Below are 19,227 nucleotides of genomic sequence, written 5' to 3' on the forward strand. Positions count from 1 at the left end.
TATGACTTTATATGATACTTATAAACGTAATCACAAAAAATATGATGCAAAAATAATTTCTTATATTTATAATTTTATATAGAGAATATAGAGGTGAGATATTATCCAATACAATTTGAATTTTATTTATTGAGTTATTTAAGAATCAAATATTTTCTATAATCACACTTTCAACAAATAAATGCTTATACAAACACATTTATAATTGTTAATATTGCACCTCTATGAATGAGAAATATAATGTTTCAATACATGATTTATTAATATTATAAAGTATATGTATATTATATTTGCATTATGCATAAATAAAGAAGCGACTCGTGCAAATGCACGGGTACACTGCAAGTTGCTCATATATAGATTTGTTGCACATAAATTATTGGCTAATGAGTACCTTAAATTGACATGTAATATATATAGATGAGAGATTCGTTTACATCTAATTTAACTTACATTAATTATACTTAATCTCGGTTATTCATTTTCTTAAATTTAATGGAACAAATGAGTGACTGAAATAAATGATGATAAAGAAAAAGAGAAATCTTAAATAAATTTTAAGTTTCACTCATTTGGTATGTTATAAGAATATGAATAACTGAGATTAAGTATAAATAATGTAACTTAAGTCAGGTGTAAACGGATTCCTCCTCTTATATATATACATATGAGGTGGTAAAACCTTAAAATATTGTAGTTCTTAATTACTAGTATGACAGGTAATAAAATTGTATAGGAATAACAACTAATTTCAACCAAAACAGCTAAGTCAAGGAAAGGGTTGTCCAAATAATCATAAACAGGTTTCTAATACTATACTCAACCAACATTGGAGCTAACACTTAATATTAAACATAAACAATCTACGAAATATAGAACAAGCAAGTTTAAATTATGCCCAAGTGCATCTTACAAGTAGGAACATATTGATTTATTTTTTTATACTATCAAATATATTTTCTTACCTTTTGAGGTAATGAACTAGTATTTTCGGGGTTTATACTGTTCCTTATAACAAGTGTCGTTCCTAGTAATTGAATCATCAATCTTGATAATCCAATTAAGCCTTACATTATTAAGCCTTACATTATTAAACGAGTAATATGTTGTTGTAGTTGATTTACTATTCTGCATCATACAAGTCACATCCTCACCACAATTCTTTGTCTATTTTCAATTACTTTATATTGTTTCGAATGGGAAAGATTAACGTATACGTAGACTTGTAATACATATAATGCCAAAGTTTAAACTAGAACATATTTCCAAAACTATTGTGTAGTTTATTAGTTAGTTGAGTAGCTTATTTGATTAAGAAAAAAAAGTTATATAATAGTTTGGTAAAGTGCTTTAATTGAATAAGCTATTAACTTATAACCTCAAGTTTAATAAGTTAGTAGAGGTAACTATACAATTAAGCTAAGGATTGCATAATTCTTATCCATATCAACTAATTATATGAAGTAGTTTCAATTCCACAAACTTTTTAGATACTAATTAACTATGGAGTTTTTAGTTAGATATCAGCTAGTTAGAGCCTTCACTAAAAACAAATGATTCCAAAGTTAAAACATTATATATAAATGGTTTATTTATCATTTTAGTTGAATGTATTATTTGCTCTTGTTTCTTTCACCATACATCCTCTCAACTTATTTAATATTGATTGAATTAGGATTCTCTATCCATTTGTCTTAAGTCAATCAAATCTTATCAAATAATATAAAAAAAAACATTTTTAGTTATTATGATTTTTTATTTTTAAGCATGCGACAACTTTCGATTGGATTATGATACAATGTGATATAGAAAGTGGAATAGGTGATCTCCATCCATATAGATGATTCCAGCCGACAAAGCGGATAGAATCTTCCATTCCAGCTAGACTCAGGTATAGACATTTTTGTGGTCTTACTTTGAGTTATTTTGTGAAGATTATACGATTGAGTTTGAAGGCAAAGAAATTTATGTATAGATAAGATACGTAATGTATGATGTATATATGTGGTTGTCCTTACCTGAATTTTCAATGATTTCAACCCAAAGCTATTGACTACCCCGCAAATTAGGCCCTTCTTTATACAAAGTACCACTAGCCAAAGCTTTGAATACTCCATTTCAAGCCTTTATTACATGTATGATTACTTCAAACACAAATGTTACAAAAACAAACAAAAAATACATATTTTAGGAGACATTTATCTTTTTAATTATAATGAAATAACATTTTTATTATTAAAAATAGAAGAAGAAACAATAACTCTTATATCTAATACTATAAATGATATCTGTATATGATTTGACATATTTCTAAGAGGGCAATGGAAATATCCATAAGTATAAAGTTTATGTTGGAAATTGTGTATTTAAAATTTAAAAGTTAATATTTTAAGTTTTATAATATTCATTTTACGCCTTTAGTTTATGGTCCATCGTGTTAGATACCAACCCTTTTATCAATGAATATGATTTATAATGAAGTATTATAATGTAATTTGATCCATCTAACCATCTATATTTAATAAGATTAAAGTTTGATTATTGTATAAAGATATTATTGGATAAGAAATTTTTAAATGAAAAACAATCTTATATCGACTAGATTTGACACTCTTTTGAGAGCCATATTTGATATGAGCAGAGTGGGAGTGAACCCAAACCTTAGAATTATTATATGTAAAATTGAAACAAATTGATTATATATACACACTATATATGTGTATGTGAGTGAAATGTCATATACACACTTAAGATGATGTTGCCTAAGAAAATTTTCTCTTGTGAACAATTTAATGTGTGACATATTTGCTATTACCCTACATACATAATTGAGGGGTGGACTTATTAACATGGCATTAAGTAAGAAAATTGTTGTTTATAGTGAAAGCAATAATGAATATTTAATGCCCCTTTTTATAGTTCATAGACCCAAACTAACTCTTGTTTACAGTGAAAGCAACAATGAATACCAAATACCCTTTTTATAGTTTATACTTCCCAAACTCACTAAAAGCATGCTTCCAAAATGGGGCATGTCAATCGCTTTTGGGAATAGCAATTTTTTTTGTTTTAGAGATAAAGCAACAATAGCTATTGGTCACAACACACACGACTCTTACCTATTTTTTCAGAACCTGTTGTGGGCGGTGTCTCACTCTATATCTCAGGTCAATTAGAATATTATCTTTTTTTAAATTCATATGTCAATATGTGATTGGTTAGATACAAGTTATCTTGATCTGTTTTTCGAACCATCTTTCATTATTTAAACGAAAGCCCACCCCTGCTTCAATGTGTTTGTTAAGAGACAGAGTGTCTTAGCCTTGGTCCCTAAGAGGCTGAGAAAGAGGAATAAGGGACTATTGGCTATTCAAATGGCTTTGTTTTCAACTACTTTAAATTTTGTTCAACTTGTTATGGTTCTTATATGTTTAACCAAACATGTTTTGAGTAGTAGTTACCTTAGCCATGATGTAGTAGCAGAGCAAGAAGCAGATAGAGTGCATGGTTTACCAGGACAACCTACGGTGAAGTTCAAACAATATGCAGGTTATGTCACTGTCAATAAAACTCATGGAAGAGCATTGTTCTATTGGTTCTTTGAATCCACTGAGAAATCACAAGATAAACCTCTTCTTCTATGGCTCAATGGAGGTATTTTTTCAACTCCTAAACTATAACCTATACATCATATAATACTTTCTATCTACTACAACTTTTCGAGCTAGATTAATCGATTAACTTCTCTTTACGAAGTGGTGATGTTAATTTTCACTACAATATCTTATATTATGAATTTTATGAATGATTGAGCTAATGTTGTTGTATATTCATATATTTCGTATTACATTATTAGGAAGAAGACTATCATATAGTCTTTCTGATATTTTTGTAATTCCGAATGAAATTAGTTGAAGATAAAAAATTAAAAAATTCTGCAAAAGATAATTCTATGAAACACGATTGTTACCTCTAACCTCAATAGACTTAATAATAATATATATATTTTTGTATTATTAAGACTATCATTTTACTCGGTAATAACTAACTTAACTACGATATGAAAAAAAATGAATTAGTAACAAATTAAAGACAATCACTTATCTTTTATCTTTTCATTATCGTCATCATTAACTATCGTATGTTGTTGCGATCTATGACCACCTCTATTGTTATTATTGCTGCCACCAACCATCATCATAATATTCACTATCATCAACATAATCGTCTTCGCCGCCACTACCACCACAACCAATATCGCTGCCATCCCTCCAAAATTACCATTAATGTTGACACTAATATCTCCATTGCTTCTAGCATCATATCCATTGTTGCCAACATTGTAGCCACTACCACTTTCGTGTCATCACCATCATTATTGTAGTGCCTTTTTTTTCAATTTTGTACTTTTGTTATGCATCAACTACTAAAATGTACACCATGAACTAGAGTATCTTTAAAGCCTTCATTTGTGAAGCCAAAATAAGATTGTAAGAGATTCAAAGTGATATTAGAACTTGATTGATCTATGAGATATTATATATATATATATATATATACTTTAACTATAAAATTATGAGTTAATAAAGAGTGTGAAATGTGGATAAGTAATTGAGAGTGGTTGCTGGCCTAGTCCACCTATAAGATAACAAAAAAATATTTATTTGTATGATGCATTTATATAATTTACGTAATATTTTTCATTTTATTTAGTCTTTCAGTAATTTTCAAATTAACCATTTTCATGACAAATTAAGAGATGTTAATTCCAAAAAAAAATATACTAATTTGACATAGCAAGATTTTTGATGATGAATTTTATGTTTTCAACTTTCAAAGGAATTAAATGGTTACACGTGAACATCTTACAGTACCAAAGTTAATGCTCATTACATTATTTATTAGTTAATTTTGGAAAGAAGAACCAAACAAAAAATAACAGGAGAAAAAAGAAAGCAAAATATTGAATGAAATAAAAATAAAAGAATAAATATTGCATGAAGATAAAGATAAGTGAGCATGCGAGTAATACACATTTGACCAGTCTTTAGTAGGTAGCTTCAAGTTGCATGTTGAATCAGAAACAGCCATAATGAAATTGGGTACAACTAATAAATATTGCTTTCAACTCAAGTCAAAAACTACTTTTTTTTTCCTTGCTGCTCATAATATCACAAACAAACTGCATCAGATTACATGTTTCGAATGGTATCTCAATCTATATTTTAAGTCAATTAAAATGTGGTTTTTTATTATTTTTTATTTTAGAATTTTTTTTTTATTTATGTGATAAAATATAATAGGTTTGTGATAGAGAATGAAACATGATTTGAGACATATAATCATTGTCCATAGCATGGAAGAAAACTTTAGATCATTCACGCCCATAACTAGCGCATGAATCAATATCATGTAAACTTTCCACTCTGCTTAATATTTAACTTTTTTATTCATGCATTTCTATTAATAAATTTACTATTTCTAATGTTTTCAAAACCTATATGATATTGTTGTGAGGTATAAAAATATTGTTGTCATTTTTCCTTCCATCTTTTAGCAAAGGATAAGTCAAAGTCATTTATGTTATATTACATCTATAGTTTATTGATTTTGTATATTTGAAAAGACTGTGTATTAAGTTTTTTAAATTTATTTCTCATCTTAACTATCAATTTTATGAACATCTAATGATACTCGCTAATTCAAACTATTGAATTTCTCTAAAATTGATGGTCATAATGATAAGTAAGTTTTAGATTATAAGTAACTATATCCCTTCCCAAAGTGTATTCCCCAACAAAGGGAATTATGGAGGACCAACTAAAATAGTAATGATATTATAGAAGTTTCTAGCCAAGAATTATTACAGGTAATCTCAATGAAGTAAAGAACAAAATGGACTTTCATAAACAATTAAATTATAATCTAATTAAACAAAATTATAAGTTGGACCACATGACGTGACCCAATACAAAAAGCCTTTAAAAATCTTATTAAAAAAGTTGCATTTTCATCTTTTAAAAATAAAATTTTGACTTTCTATTAAAACTTTTACTTCAAGTCTAGTTCTGGGTGCTATTAATCCGGGATGAGTATCACATGTCCTTGTTTCTGTCATACTTGTTGTCCCTGTCAAATCAGAAAATCTTATATATACATTATTTTATAAAGTTTGATTGGTTTGATTTCAGGTCAAGGTTGTTCCTCCGTTGGCTACGGAGAAGCCGAGGAGCTGGGACCCTTCTTTCCTCAGAAAAGCAACCACCCAAAGTTAAAGTTGAATCCCTATTCTTGGAACAAAGGTTGGTGTGATCAATGTGATGATAATCTTCAACTTTCACTCTATTCCAAAACATGCATTTTTATAACCCCAATGTGCATGGTTCTATAACTTATGAAGTTAACATAGTACTACATCTTTTTACTTCCTATGTTTTCTTCTATATAAATATCAATAATAACGACTAACCCCTTTTACTACTAGAAACTAATAACATAATACGATTTCTCATATTCACATACACTATTATTTCCATCGATACAGTATATTTCAACAATTCCTTAAGCATTTTGATTTCTACAGCTACAAATCTTTTGTTTGTGGAATCTCCTGTTGGTGTGGGATTCTCATACACCAATACTAGCAGTGATATCAATGAACTTGGTGACACAATTACTGGTAATTTTGCTATATGCCTAACCATTATTTCATACATTTCTTTTTCATACTTGGTGATTTAATTTCTTGATGTGAAATTGTATAATCAATGTCTATGTCCAGCTAAGGATTCACACAACTTTGTTATCAATTGGTTTAAGCGATTTCCACAGTTCAGATCACACGAATTCTACATTGCAGGTGAAAGCTATGCAGGTATATAAGTAATTGTAAAACACACTACATTTAATTTCTTTGTGAAATAATATATTTGCTTTTGGTTTATATATATATGATGATGATTACATTTCAGGGCACTATGTTCCACAACTTTCTGAGCTCATTTTGGATAATAATCATAATCCAACCAAGGAAGATTACATTAACTTTAAAGGGTTTCTGGTGAATAAATAATCTTCTTCTTTCATCAAGCACTATGTAGAATAAATTAAAAGTCTAAAAATTGAAATGAATTATTGTTAATTTGACAGATTGGAAATGCATTGTTGGATGATGAAACAGATCAAAAGGGTATGATAGATTATGCATGGGATCATGCTGTAATATCTGATGGTTTATACCATAATATCACAACAGCATGCAACTTCAGTCTTCCAAATAGTTCAGATGCATGCACAATGGAACTTGATAAGTACTTTGATGTGTATAAGCTTATTGACATGTATAGCTTATATGCTCCAAGGTGTTTCAGCAACCAAAGTAGCACTACAAGGGAACCCCATGTTATCAAAGGCGTAGCTCCTCACACTTTTTCCAAATTTGTGAGCTTTTTTCAACTTAACTATGTTTCTCTACAGAATAAAATTCCACTTAAACTAGTTAACTTAAATATTGAATATTGGGTAAAAAACAATAGTACATCATTTGATTGTGGCAATGACAACATCCATCCATGTTTTAAATTGCGGTTGTAATTACAAGTGCAGTCATTATGATATAAATTATTTTGTGAGTAAATGCGGCCATTATTATATTATGATCACCACAACTGCAATATTGTGACCGCATCATGTGATGTGGTGCGCAATTTGAATCTACGCGGCAAGATTAACAATCACATTTTGTTTTTGTATCTATAAAAAACTACTACTTGTATATTGTGCACAAAACTCTATAGCACACATATATAAATAACATAGAAATAAGTGAAATAACATTAGTTGCAGATTGAAGTGGAAGATATGATTTGACAGAACATTTGATTGAGAATGTTGGGTTTGTGAATTTGAACAGGATGGGTGGCATAAAATAGCAGCAGCAGGATATGATCCTTGTGCATCAGATTACACAGAAGTGTATCTAAATAGGCCAGAAGTACAAAAGGCATTGCATGCCAATGTCACCAAAATTCCTTATCCATGGACTCATTGCAGGTTTTTGCTTCACTTACCATTAGCTTCATTATAGTAGTTAATATTATTATATATGTATTGGAAACACCATAAAATCAAACCTTAATTTGTGCCAAATATATTAACATAGGTGATAGATAGCTAGATAGATAAACCATACATAAATTTTGTGATTGATGATGTCTTTTTGGTTGTCTTAATTAGTGATAATATCACATTTTGGAATGATGCTCCACATTCCATCCTTCCAATCATTAAGAAGCTCATTGCTGGTGGAATTCGCATATGGGTTTACAGGTAAATTGAAACATATTTGTTATCTCCTTCTGAAAATGTGACTAAACTAATAGTCTTTTTTTTTGTGGTTGGTGCTTATATTCTAAGTGTTGTATAAATGTTACTGTGTTTTATGTCATGAAAGATGGGCTTCATTTGATAATTTTGTTAATTTATTTGTTCATATGCATAGTGGAGACACAGATGGAAGAATTCCTGTAACTGCAACAAGATACACACTTAGAAAACTTGGCCTCAATGTTGTTCAAGATTGGACTCCCTGGTATACTAGTCAGCAGGTAAACCCTATTTTTTCCGTGAGACATATGCTGTCTCATTTAATGTGTCACTCAATGTAAGCAGTATCACATGGTATGATACACTCTTTTGGGATAGAAGATGTTTACCCGTTTTTTTCCTTTCAAAGATGAGCTTATTTCAAAGTTCAAACACAAGCTATGGAGTTATCTTTTTATCAGGGAATTAAATTAAATAAACTAATGGCAAAATTTGTTGTAACCCTTCTATCATGTACATTTTCTTTTAACTTGTGAATGAAGAAACATTGTTTTTGGTGATTTATTTATAATTTTGAGTATTTATAGGTGGGAGGATGGACTATTGTTTATGATGGACTCACGTTTGTGACCATAAGAGGTGCTGGTCATCAAGTTCCTACATTCGCTCCTAAACAAGCTCTTCAGCTAATTCAACATTTCTTGGATAATAACAAGTTACCACCTCATCCAATTTAATTTAGAAATTTCATGTTTGTTCCACATCAAGATTGGGTATTTGTTTCATTTTTCTTTATGATTCAAAGTTCTATGTTTGTTACATTATTCTTGTGATTTATTTAGTCTCATTAAATGTAATTGTACCATAAATATTTTCCAATTGATTTTCATTGTTTACATAGCAAAGTTGAATATACACTACCATATTGTTTGTTCTTATTTCTTTCACATAATTTCACTGTCACAAAAACATGTCTATGCCATGCACCACACTTTCACTGGCTACTACTGAGCTTGTGACCATAAAATGTTTCATTAACGTTCCATTCTCATTCTAATAGTTTTTCAAAATGTTGAATCTTACTACTCAAAACCAATCCTTTGTTTTGCTATGTTGTTTCAATTTTTATTAATTTGCATTATTATCATACTGTACTTTATGCTTCCAGACTTAGTTCTGATATCATCTCTGGTATTTGCAAGAGAGCTAAACATATAATTATTGAGAATATGAAGCAAAAGGTTGAGCAGTTAATTTCATGGAAATTTCAACTATAAGACAATAGAGATAATGTAACAAGTTTATAGATATCTCTGGGATTCACATTCCCTAACAGAATATACAGATTTAAATGCAAAAGGAAAAAAATATCAATTGCTAAAATGAATACTTTATTGGCAAAATGTTAAAGGAGAGAGGAGGGGATACCAAGACCAGAGTATTGCAAGTCCTAGCAAGAGTTTACAAATTAGTGGTGCTTATATATGGCCTACAAATCTTCTCCCCTAAGCAATCCTGTTATGAGAACGTTACAAATATGCAACTAAATAAGAGCAAAACATAAAGCTATTAAAAACCCTTTTTCTAAGGGGGGAAAATTTGTCAGAGCCGGAAACGCCAACCACTGATTGAGTAACTGGAAATCGAAACATCAACTAACTGGAAACGCCAACCATCGATTGGTCCTTCTAACGTGACGTGCACCTAAAAACCAACTCTGTTTTGAGGAAAGTTCCAATTGATTCTACATTTGATTAGGCCTTATTGAAAAGGAATCGGAACACCCTGCTTCTTGTTCACTATAGCCATTACCTTATAGCGAGTACCCATCCCAATTGGAACACACTCATCAGGTCCTTCCCAAAAGGGGGCTTCACCATCGCCTACAAGGCGCCAGTATCCTGTCCTTAAAGATTCAGCTTGTTCCTCTGTGCAATTTTGAAGGAGTGCTTCAATGCGGTAGTTTATTCCAAGCGAACCAAGAAATTGAGATTGAGTAATTGGTCCGTGGACAGACACTTCTCCTGTGTGGAATATTAAACCAGTTAGAAACTTATCTTTATTTTTTGACCAGATATGTATGTTTTTTATGTCTAATTCTGATCATTATTATTTGTTACACCGGCAATTAGAATGTCGGAAAGCACCTGAAGCTTCCTCTGCGGAATGCCTAATGGAAGGAAAATCAACATATGCACTGAGATCAGCAGATCCAGGATCATCTAGAAGGTCGACAAACTTATGTTTCCGAATTGCCTGCAGAAATTCATAAACCATTGAACAAAGCATGCTGAGGAAGGACTAACAAAATACGATGTACCACATCCAATTAAAAGATATACTCAGGCATTGGACTCTCGGTGGTACTGTAACCAACACAAAATTCATAACGATAACCACTAAATAAAACTACACTGCAACTTAATCCTCAGGATGGCATTATTATTTACAGCATTGCATGTAATGGTTGGTCCCTAATCATGTGCAATAGATTTCAGTGGCAGCATTTGCTACAAATTACAAGCAAAAGGCAGTATAAGAGAAAGACAGATACTAAGGGTGATTCTGTCCCGATTCTATGTTCTACAAATTCCAATTTGTTAAGGACTGAAATGCAACTAGTAATATTGGGAAACTAGTTCCTTGAAGTGGAGAGATAGACCTCTGATTTAAAGGAATTCATTACTTCTCCACTCTCTTGTTGCCAACTGTCTTTTGCATAACTAACTCCTAATTGCTTTTCCCAAACCATCCCTTCCAACTTTAGCTGCTGCCGGCTCAGAATTAGTGTTAGGCCTCAAACCATCCATTACCAAGTCTGCTACTGCGGGACCAAAATTAGTGTCAGGCCCATCATTTCCCTTTGTAAGCTTCTTTCTCATGTATATATGTCTTACAGCTGGTCGTGTAACACAAACATTCATCCAGACAATAAGGTATACTCCGACAAAGGGAGACTGAGAATTATTACCATCACGTCTATCAATTTTATCATAAATGTAATCGTGTCATGCTTATGTTAATAACTTTGTAGTATACAAGACAAAACTAGGATACATTCAATGAGTAGTTAAGCTAGTGATGGTACACTTGTGGGACAGTCAGGCAGAAAACAGTAAAAATGGTAAAGTAATACTGTTAACGATAAAAGGGGAAAGGGTGCTAGACCTGGAGACTGTCTGAGATTACTTCATTAAAGCCATAGTCAATGATTAGTGCTCCACCACCATCAGAACTTATTCTATTGGCGATGGTTTCAGTTAACTCCATTGCTTGGGGGCAAACTTCAATTTGATTAAGTTCTGCAATCTCCTCAGGTGCAGCCCACTTGCACCGCTTCAATAGATATAGAGTTGCAGGTGTAGGCTGTGGAGATAGAACAAAACGAAACCTATCCCATATACATAAGAAACATCAATAAAGTGAACCCAGCAGAAACACAATTTCAAGAAGCTTCATTGCAATACATACGATGAATCTTCTGCCACATCAACCATTTTCTCACACCAGCCACGAGATACTTTCTGCAGACAAAAAAATTATTTCATGAAAATGTGATGCCAATACCAATGTAGAAAAGGTAAGGACACAAAAGAAGTTGGATTTCATTTTTCTTCTTCACAACAACTACAAAAGATACGAGAATGACATAGCCTACTCTAATCTAAATGGAATTAAAGAACAAGACAAAGATTGTTTGACAAGCACAAGATATGTGAAGCAGAAAATTATTGGAAATATGGAATCATTAAGCATGAAGAGAAGCAAATACTTTGGCTGAAAGCATTGAGGACCTCTAACATCTTATCAGCCCCTCAATGACCAACCAGTACGAGAGCATATAGTTACGACAAATCAACGTTGGAATGAACTCGCTTTGTAAACCTAGCTATGCGGATTAACTCAAATGAAAACAACAGGAAAAACAATGCAGAAATTACCAGTAAAAATGGAAAGAACGGAGGATGAAAGAATGCTAAAGGACAAGAGGCTACTGGAAGATAGTTCAGAGCAAAAATAATTGTTCCAAATTTCATAACTTAAGTGTGCTGCTTGATAGATGTTCTCGGTTTCAATTTATTTTGACAGCATGAGCATTCTATTACCTGGAATTGATGGACAGGCAGGGCATCAAAGAACTCGTGTCCAATGATAATTGTTGGCACTGGAGTACAACAAACAGAGAAATCTTATGTTAATGGCTTCATGCATAACAGAAAACAAACGCAAATATTCATATAACAATTGGTACTGTATTTTAATCCAAAAGCCTATTTTAAATTGGAAAGAAATACATACATCCTGAAGGAACCTGCTCCATCGTAGCATGCCATGATACAGGAATTTGACTTCCAACCAAAAAGCTTAAAGTTCTTTTATCAGTATCCTGAGCTGCATTTTCTTCATCGACACATTTCAACTTTTGGTGCTGAATCTTCTGTAGTGCCGGACTACACTCCACCAGGTGTATATTCAATGACTCAACCACGTTCTTAAATTTTGAAACACCCTGCAATAAGAAGTTTAAACTTCGTTTAATCATAACAATAACATATTACCTTTTTAGTGTTTAATCGACCACGAAACAAATGGCCGAAACATTTAAACATTATAGTTTGATACCCGGAGAAGATCAGCCATAAGAGTTCCTCGTCCTGGACCTAACTCAACAAGATTTAGTCTTTGTGGTTGACCCATTTGCTCCCATAAACACATCACCCAAACACCAACCATCTAGTTTTACATTAACAAAAAAAAGGACATGAACACAAAGAAAATTGAATTAGTGAAAAGAAGAGTGGATAAAAGAATTTACCTCACCAAACATCTGGCTAACTTCAGGAGATGTAATAAAATCACCTTGAGCTCCAAAAACATCGCGGTTGATGTAGTATCCAGATTTAGGGTTTGTCAGAACTTGTGACATGTACTCACCTACTGAGATTGGGCCTCCACGAAACTGAGAATTCATCAGTTATAAATTAAAATAGGGTAAATTTGATTAAGTAAGATAAAAATAGTGAAGTATTGGTGATAGTTGAATGGAAATTAAGAAGGGAGAAAGTAAAACCTTGATGATTCCTTTGAGGTGTTTGGAGAGTTCAGAATCGGAATGTGGTTGATGAGAATGACCGGGAGGGTTGTAAAGGGAAGAACGGTCGATTGAGATAGAAGAAATTGGGGTTTCGGAATCAGAATTGTTAGCAACGAAAGGAGAAGTTGAAGAAGAAGAAGTTGAAGAAGAAGAAAAGCGATTAGAGAATGAAAGAGAGAGAGGCGTTGATGGAAAGTAGAGATTGGAAATGGAGGAAGCATGGCGAACAAGTTTCCTCAACGCCATTTTCTACTTCTTTCTTTCAACCAACACTATTTGATTCATAGTTCTTATTTGTATAAGTAAAAGTGTCATTTGCAAAGATTTATATACGAACAGTATATTATTCATATTTATTTTAATTACTTTTTTCAAAAAATAAAAAATTATTTAATGTCAAAAGTGTTAATGATGTAGTGATAATGTATAAATTCTTAATTATGATACTTTCACAATGATCCTTATATCATTTTTATTCAACAGGATCCTTGCTCTCTTACAATACTTTCAAAAGACTTTCTTTTATATAAAACAAAAACAATTTGATCAACATTATTGGAATTTCTTATTCAATAAACTTGGACCTGAATTGTAATTTGCACGTTTGATTTTAATCCACTCATATGGGAAGTGATTCTCATTTTAAATCGAATCACTATCATGTAATTTCAAAAGTTGTGCTTCAAATCTAGTAGTGTAATGCTCGATATTAGGTTTCGAAAAAAACCAAAAGGTTACAAATTCGATTATGGTTAGCATCAATGTTTGAAAATAACAATCACGTACCAGTTGTAGTATTTGAACTCCTTCCACTAAAGAAATGAGACAAGTAGCAAAATATTTATTATATTTGAACTCCATCCACTAATAATAGCTATAAATAAGAAATGGAAGAAAATTTATAAAATACTTTAGTTACAAGATTATTAAGCAATTATCGGCTTTTAGGTTCTCAATTACGGCTGAGACATTGAACTTGATGGTTTACAAACCGAAACTTCATGTTAGAGACTCAATTATAAGAGATTAATAAATTCAGAGACCCTATAAAAGAAATTTAGAAAACCTGTTTGCAAATCTGGTTAGTGATGGGACCATCCAATTCCATTCTCATAAAAAGTTGTTAAAAGTGTATATTTTTATAGACTATACCCCCCACTTTAAATTAAAACTTTCATTTGGGTTTGTAGCAATTTAAATGAAATAATTGGTCTGAAACATGTTTACTCATCACCAAGTTCATGTTAGGAAATAATATTCAAAGACAACACTTTCAAGTTTCAAGTGGTTAGTGAAACCATAACCTAGTTAGCAGCATCTCTAAAACATCCAATGGAACTTTAAGTTCTGAAGTAGTCAATGGCGTAGAGAGGGTTATACAACTGATGAACACTAACAAAGGGGTGGCAAAGGTTTCATTAATCCATGAACATAAATCTGTATCACACACATAAGATCCAACAGCTAACAATCAATAGAAAGAATTAAAGACTAACATTTTTCTAGGAATGAATGCATGCATCAGAAAATTGGAATGGAAAAGTTGTGCTTTGGACATATGTGAAGACGACTATTAGAAGTCATAGTAATGATAGTAGATCAAATGAAAGTTAGTCTAATTTCTAGAGGCCAAAAAAATATGATATATGGTAGAACATATGGTGTTGTTCGATCTATGTAATCGACCCTACCTTTGGGACTAATGCTTGGTTGTTGTTGAAGTTCAATATCATCTGTTTTTTACAACAAATGCTTGGTAGATCAAATGAAAGTTAGTCATATGTTATTTCATATTCCTACTTTCAGAAGATGCTCATGCATTGATTTGCCTAAGCAGATATAACCATCCATGCTAGGATTTGTGTAAAACCATAAACTCTAACCCACATGTTATAATTCAAAACTGAAATCCATATGTCTACCACCAAATCTGTGCATTTATATGCAACCTAAACCAAAACAATTACAAGTGAAACAATGGTCTAAGTTACCACTAGTAATTTACTACCCGCAATTAAAGACCAACGGAACAATGTAATTTAACCAATTGCATCACTATTCCTTCTCAAAGAGAACCTGCAAATGTTCAATTCAATTATAAATTTTTTAAGACAAAAACAAATAATCCGGCCAATAAAATACCCAGAAGTCGTCACGAACGCTTCCCATCCCATAAAACTTCAAAGTAAATCGAAGGAAATTTCTACCAGCAAAGCAAACAAACTCGTGATATTTAGTTTTTGTGCAGATGATTTGTATAAATAAGCAAGAATAAAATATACATCATAATATGCCCATTCTTCCCCAAGATACAAGTTTGGCAAATCTAGTATCCATAACCATAAGCATGTATACTTATAAAGAACACAAAAACTTCAGCTAACAAATCCCAACCAAAATTTCGAAGATAACCATGTAATTAAGTCTGAATAATAACAATGGTTCAACATCATGCCTGTAACATCTAACAGGTTTTGTGTTCAATAATTCCATAGTTGTCCAAGACTATAAGGCTTACCGGTTTAACATTTATGCTATTGGCCAGAATCACGGCCTTTATGTGAAGAAACTAAGAGGAATCTGTACCCAATACACACATCATTTGATTTCACCATCTGAAACGCCCTCTTCAGACAGCATATTGTTGATTCCTAGAAGCCATATTAGCAACCTGAGCCTGCAACTGAGCAGCTCTAACTTTCGCAGCAGTAGCTCGGTGAAAGAATTGCTCTCTTGATAATGCCCGCACACTCCTAAGGTACTGATCAAACGGTACACTCCCGACCTGAACCGCTTTGTCCAATGCATACAAAGTATCTTCAGTAGCCAAATCAGAAGCAGTGCAATCAAGCATCTGCTTAGAAAGTGCATCAACACACTCAAAAGCATCCTCTGCATTCTCCAAACTCCCCAACTTTTTCCCGTGATTATCTCTCAACCACCCTTCTAGAACATCACTATTCATCAAAATAATCTGCAATTTCTGCTCCAAACCTTCCATCTCATCCTGCATTTCCTTCAAACCCTTATTAATCTGATCCTCTCTTTGCTTCAACACCGGCTGCATACTAAACAAGCCCTCTATTTCAGCCTCCTTTGTCTTCCTCAACCCAACAACATCACCATGCACCATCTCCACAAGCTTGTTAATCGCGTTCCGCTTAAACACCTCAGTAGGATCCTCAGTATGAGGGGACGGAGAAGGCTGAACCCTTCCGGAACCCGAACCAGAGCCATAAGGTGAAGGAGGGTAATTATTTGGATGAACAGAAGGGCGAGAATACCCAGATGAAAAAGCTCCCAAATTTGAAGACCCAGATGGAAAAGAACCCAAATTCGAAGACCCAGATGGAAAAGAACCCAAATTTGAAGAGTTTGCAAAATTGGGGTTAGGGTTATTATGAGACGATGGTGATGGTGATTGTGATGGTGATGGTGGTGGTGGAGCCCTACGTTGAGAATAAAGAGGAGGATCAGACGCAAAAGCGTGACTCAAATTGCGAACAAGATCAACGAGATTGGAACTAGGGTAGATCCAATTATGCAAATACGGAACAGATACAAGACCAGAAGGGTTAACGTGAGCGTGTGGGCGCTTAATAACCATGTCGCGCGTGGGGTTCACGTAGACGCAAGGAGCGTGGCGAGGGTATGATTCCATGAGCCAGATGAGAACGGGGATGTTATAGGTGACTCCCTGGTACGGCATAGGGACGGTGCCATCAGCTTGGAGGAGGTTGACGGAGCGGCCGTCGTTGTGGGTGAAGGTGGCGGTTTTGGGTTCTAAGGAAGGGAAAGCGGTGGTCAGAGAAACCAGGTGTTGACGGATCAGCCATTTGGCGTCCTCGGAGTAGGGGAGGGCGGAGGGGCCGCGCTGGGAGAGGACGGAGCTTAGGAATTGTTGGTGGTTCGGCGATTGAACCGCCGGTGGAACCATTGTCGGTGATAGGGTTTGGATTTGATGAATTGGGAAATTAAAATGAATACAAAAAAGTCAAAAACAGAGATTGAAGATTGATGATTGTTTACAATTACAAGCTTTTAATTTAAGTTAAGCTTGCCTTTCCTAATTGGTTTACGCGTATAAGATTCATTATCTAACATTTTTTAACCTTTTAATATATTTAGGTTAGTAGGGTCTTATATCATGTTTAAAATGACTTCACTTGTGTTGTTTTCTAGAAAAAGAAATGAATAAAAGGAAATATTTATTACAAATAGCACGATGTATAATATAAGAATGATTATGAGAAAAATGCAATATATAAATACAAATGAATAGTGTTTACACTAATTGATATCATATTGTGTTCTTTTATGGTCGATCGGGGAGGTTGGACTAAAAGTCTTCTAGGAGTTATTTGGTTGTGCAAGTCTGGTAGGTTGAGTTGGATTCTTTGTGAGTGTCTGAGTTGAGATGGGTTTGGACTCGTTGATTGAGGTACCTGAAAAGATTCTCTAACGATTAAGTCAATAGGAGACTAAAGAGGTAGAGCTTGGGAACAAATATGTAAGAAGTGAATAGTGAATAATAATGATAACTGATACTTACTGTTGGGGGAACTCCCTTATTTATAGTGGTTGAGATAGGTGATGTGGTTCTTATGGACATCGTTGGGATGATCGACTGTTCATGCCTGTCGGGGGCTGCTTTCCCCGTATCAGGTGGATTTGGTCGGTCTGTACTCTATACATAGTTGACATATAGCTTGTTGCAGTGCTGGTGGTCGTGTCCTAGGCCTGTACTTGTCGTATTGGCAGGAGGGTAGGTGATAATTGCAGGTGGCGTGACAGTGCATTGTTAACGGCGTGTCATACAAAGTGTGCTCTCAATTCCGACTTAGTATGCTCGATCAAAGGTAATGTGTATGTTCGAGTCTCTTAATTGATTATACTCATTTCTTGGTCGGTTAGGAAAGATGCCAACCCGAGCAACTGGAGTACCCAAATGACTAAGGTGGAAACACACTCCATGTTTATTTGGATGATCTCGTCTACACATGATAAATGCGCGCCCATTGTTTTCTTGTTGGATGTCCAATTTCTTTTATAGATGGGCGAAAAAATTGATATACCTCCCTAACCCTTATCAAACATACCGAATTGCATCGTTATGTATAAGCTATTTAGCCCACATGATTCTACCGTTTTTATTAGCTAACGTATTCAAAGAAAAGTTTTCATCATCATCATTACTGTCACTTTCAAGTATCAACTTAAGATTAATTGGAAATCATTATGCCCAAAGAACCTTGGAAATCTTCGTTCGAGCCCTCTAATGTAGTAATGTCTAAAACTTCAATCTTTCATTGTCATCCTTCATGAATATTCACAAAGAAATCTACGGTAGTTTCAGACCACCTGTTAAATCTTTTACCACTTCAATAGGTTATCCACTCGAATAACAGATTAAATCAAACTACACGAAGAGTAAAATAAGGATAATATAAAAATATTATAATTATATAATTTAAATCATGTTCCCTTTAATTAACAATGAGAAATAAACAATAGTATAATTATATAATTTAATTAAAATTATTTAAGAATTTTGACATATTATCTCTAGGGGATAGATGCTCCTGAAATGTTTTAGAGGGCTTTGGTAAACCCTCTAAAATTATTTGTTCTCCTTCATTTAACTCCCTAATAAGAGAGACTTTCCAAACCATTTCAGAGACCAATGATATTAACACCAAAATAAAAAAATAATAAACATTTTTTAATGATATGTTTTTTTGGTCGAGAACATGATTTAGGACACCATCTAAGGTAAATCATTCTCCTCAAATATAACCTTAAAGTCA

General features: G+C 33.1%; 3 protein-coding genes across 7 annotated transcripts; 1 reads left to right on the forward strand and 2 right to left on the reverse strand.

Moving 5' to 3' along the window:
* On the forward strand, window positions 3,273-9,272 carry LOC109353271 (serine carboxypeptidase-like 34). Of its 3 annotated transcripts, XM_019595475.1 has the most exons (11): window positions 3,277-3,654; window positions 6,192-6,302; window positions 6,584-6,679; window positions 6,782-6,874; window positions 6,972-7,060; window positions 7,150-7,440; window positions 7,913-8,052; window positions 8,236-8,328; window positions 8,501-8,606; window positions 8,913-9,108; window positions 9,148-9,272. In XM_019595475.1, the coding sequence occupies exons 1-10, from the start codon at window positions 3,375-3,377 to the stop codon at window positions 9,060-9,062; spliced, it is 1,449 nt and encodes a 482-aa protein (XP_019451020.1). In that variant the 5' UTR covers window positions 3,277-3,374; the 3' UTR covers window positions 9,063-9,108; window positions 9,148-9,272. The 3 variants fall into 3 exon arrangements, with proteins under 3 accessions (XP_019451021.1, XP_019451020.1, XP_019451019.1); XM_019595476.1 differs by lacking the exons at window positions 8,913-9,108; window positions 9,148-9,272 and adding an exon at window positions 8,764-8,832 and having other exon boundaries at window positions 3,273-3,654; window positions 8,501-8,620; XM_019595474.1 differs by having other exon boundaries at window positions 8,913-9,272.
* Window positions 9,706-13,700, reverse strand: LOC109355533 (protein arginine methyltransferase NDUFAF7 homolog, mitochondrial). The gene is made up of 9 exons (XM_019598737.1): window positions 13,397-13,700; window positions 13,142-13,285; window positions 12,949-13,059; window positions 12,625-12,835; window positions 12,432-12,490; window positions 11,797-11,849; window positions 11,494-11,716; window positions 10,473-10,581; window positions 9,706-10,349 (listed from the first exon to the last, which is right to left on the reverse strand). The coding sequence occupies exons 1-9, from the start codon at window positions 13,664-13,666 to the stop codon at window positions 10,087-10,089; spliced, it is 1,443 nt and encodes a 480-aa protein (XP_019454282.1). The 5' UTR covers window positions 13,667-13,700; the 3' UTR covers window positions 9,706-10,086.
* Window positions 15,600-17,463, reverse strand: LOC109355534 (protein ELC-like). 3 transcript variants are annotated; one of them, XM_019598739.1, is made up of 2 exons: window positions 16,794-17,463; window positions 15,600-16,763 (listed from the first exon to the last, which is right to left on the reverse strand). In XM_019598739.1, exons 1-2 carry the CDS (start codon window positions 17,355-17,357, stop codon window positions 16,050-16,052), a joined length of 1,278 nt encoding a protein of 425 aa, XP_019454284.1. In that variant the 5' UTR covers window positions 17,358-17,463; the 3' UTR covers window positions 15,600-16,049. The 3 variants fall into 3 exon arrangements, with proteins under 3 accessions (XP_019454284.1, XP_019454285.1, XP_019454283.1); XM_019598740.1 differs by having other exon boundaries at window positions 15,600-16,750; window positions 16,781-17,463; XM_019598738.1 differs by having other exon boundaries at window positions 15,600-17,463.

This window comes from Lupinus angustifolius, chromosome LG08, assembly GCF_001865875.1.
Source record: "Lupinus angustifolius cultivar Tanjil chromosome LG08, LupAngTanjil_v1.0, whole genome shotgun sequence".
NCBI lineage: Eukaryota > Viridiplantae > Streptophyta > Magnoliopsida > Fabales > Fabaceae > Lupinus > Lupinus angustifolius.

Bases quoted from the DNA above. Each gene is read 5' to 3' on its own strand.
- LOC109353271 (XM_019595474.1), top strand. From the start codon at position 3,375: ATGGCTTTGTTTTCAACTACTTTAAATTTTGTTCAACTTGTTATGGTT. The intron at 8,329-8,500 runs GTAAATTGAAAC...TCATATGCATAG, and splicing joins ATTCGCATATGGGTTTACAG to TGGAGACACAGATGGAAGAA. The intron at 8,607-8,912 runs GTAAACCCTATT...GAGTATTTATAG, and splicing joins CCTGGTATACTAGTCAGCAG to GTGGGAGGATGGACTATTGT.
- LOC109355533 (XM_019598737.1), bottom strand. From the start codon at position 13,666: ATGGCGTTGAGGAAACTTGTTCGCCATGCTTCCTCCATTTCCAATCTC. The intron at 13,286-13,396 runs GTTTTACTTTCT...ATGAATTCTCAG, and splicing joins ACCTCAAAGGAATCATCAAG to TTTCGTGGAGGCCCAATCTC. The intron at 13,060-13,141 runs GTAAATTCTTTT...ATGTAAAACTAG, and splicing joins TTAGCCAGATGTTTGGTGAG to ATGGTTGGTGTTTGGGTGAT.
- LOC109355534 (XM_019598738.1), bottom strand. From the start codon at position 17,357: ATGGTTCCACCGGCGGTTCAATCGCCGAACCACCAACAATTCCTAAGC.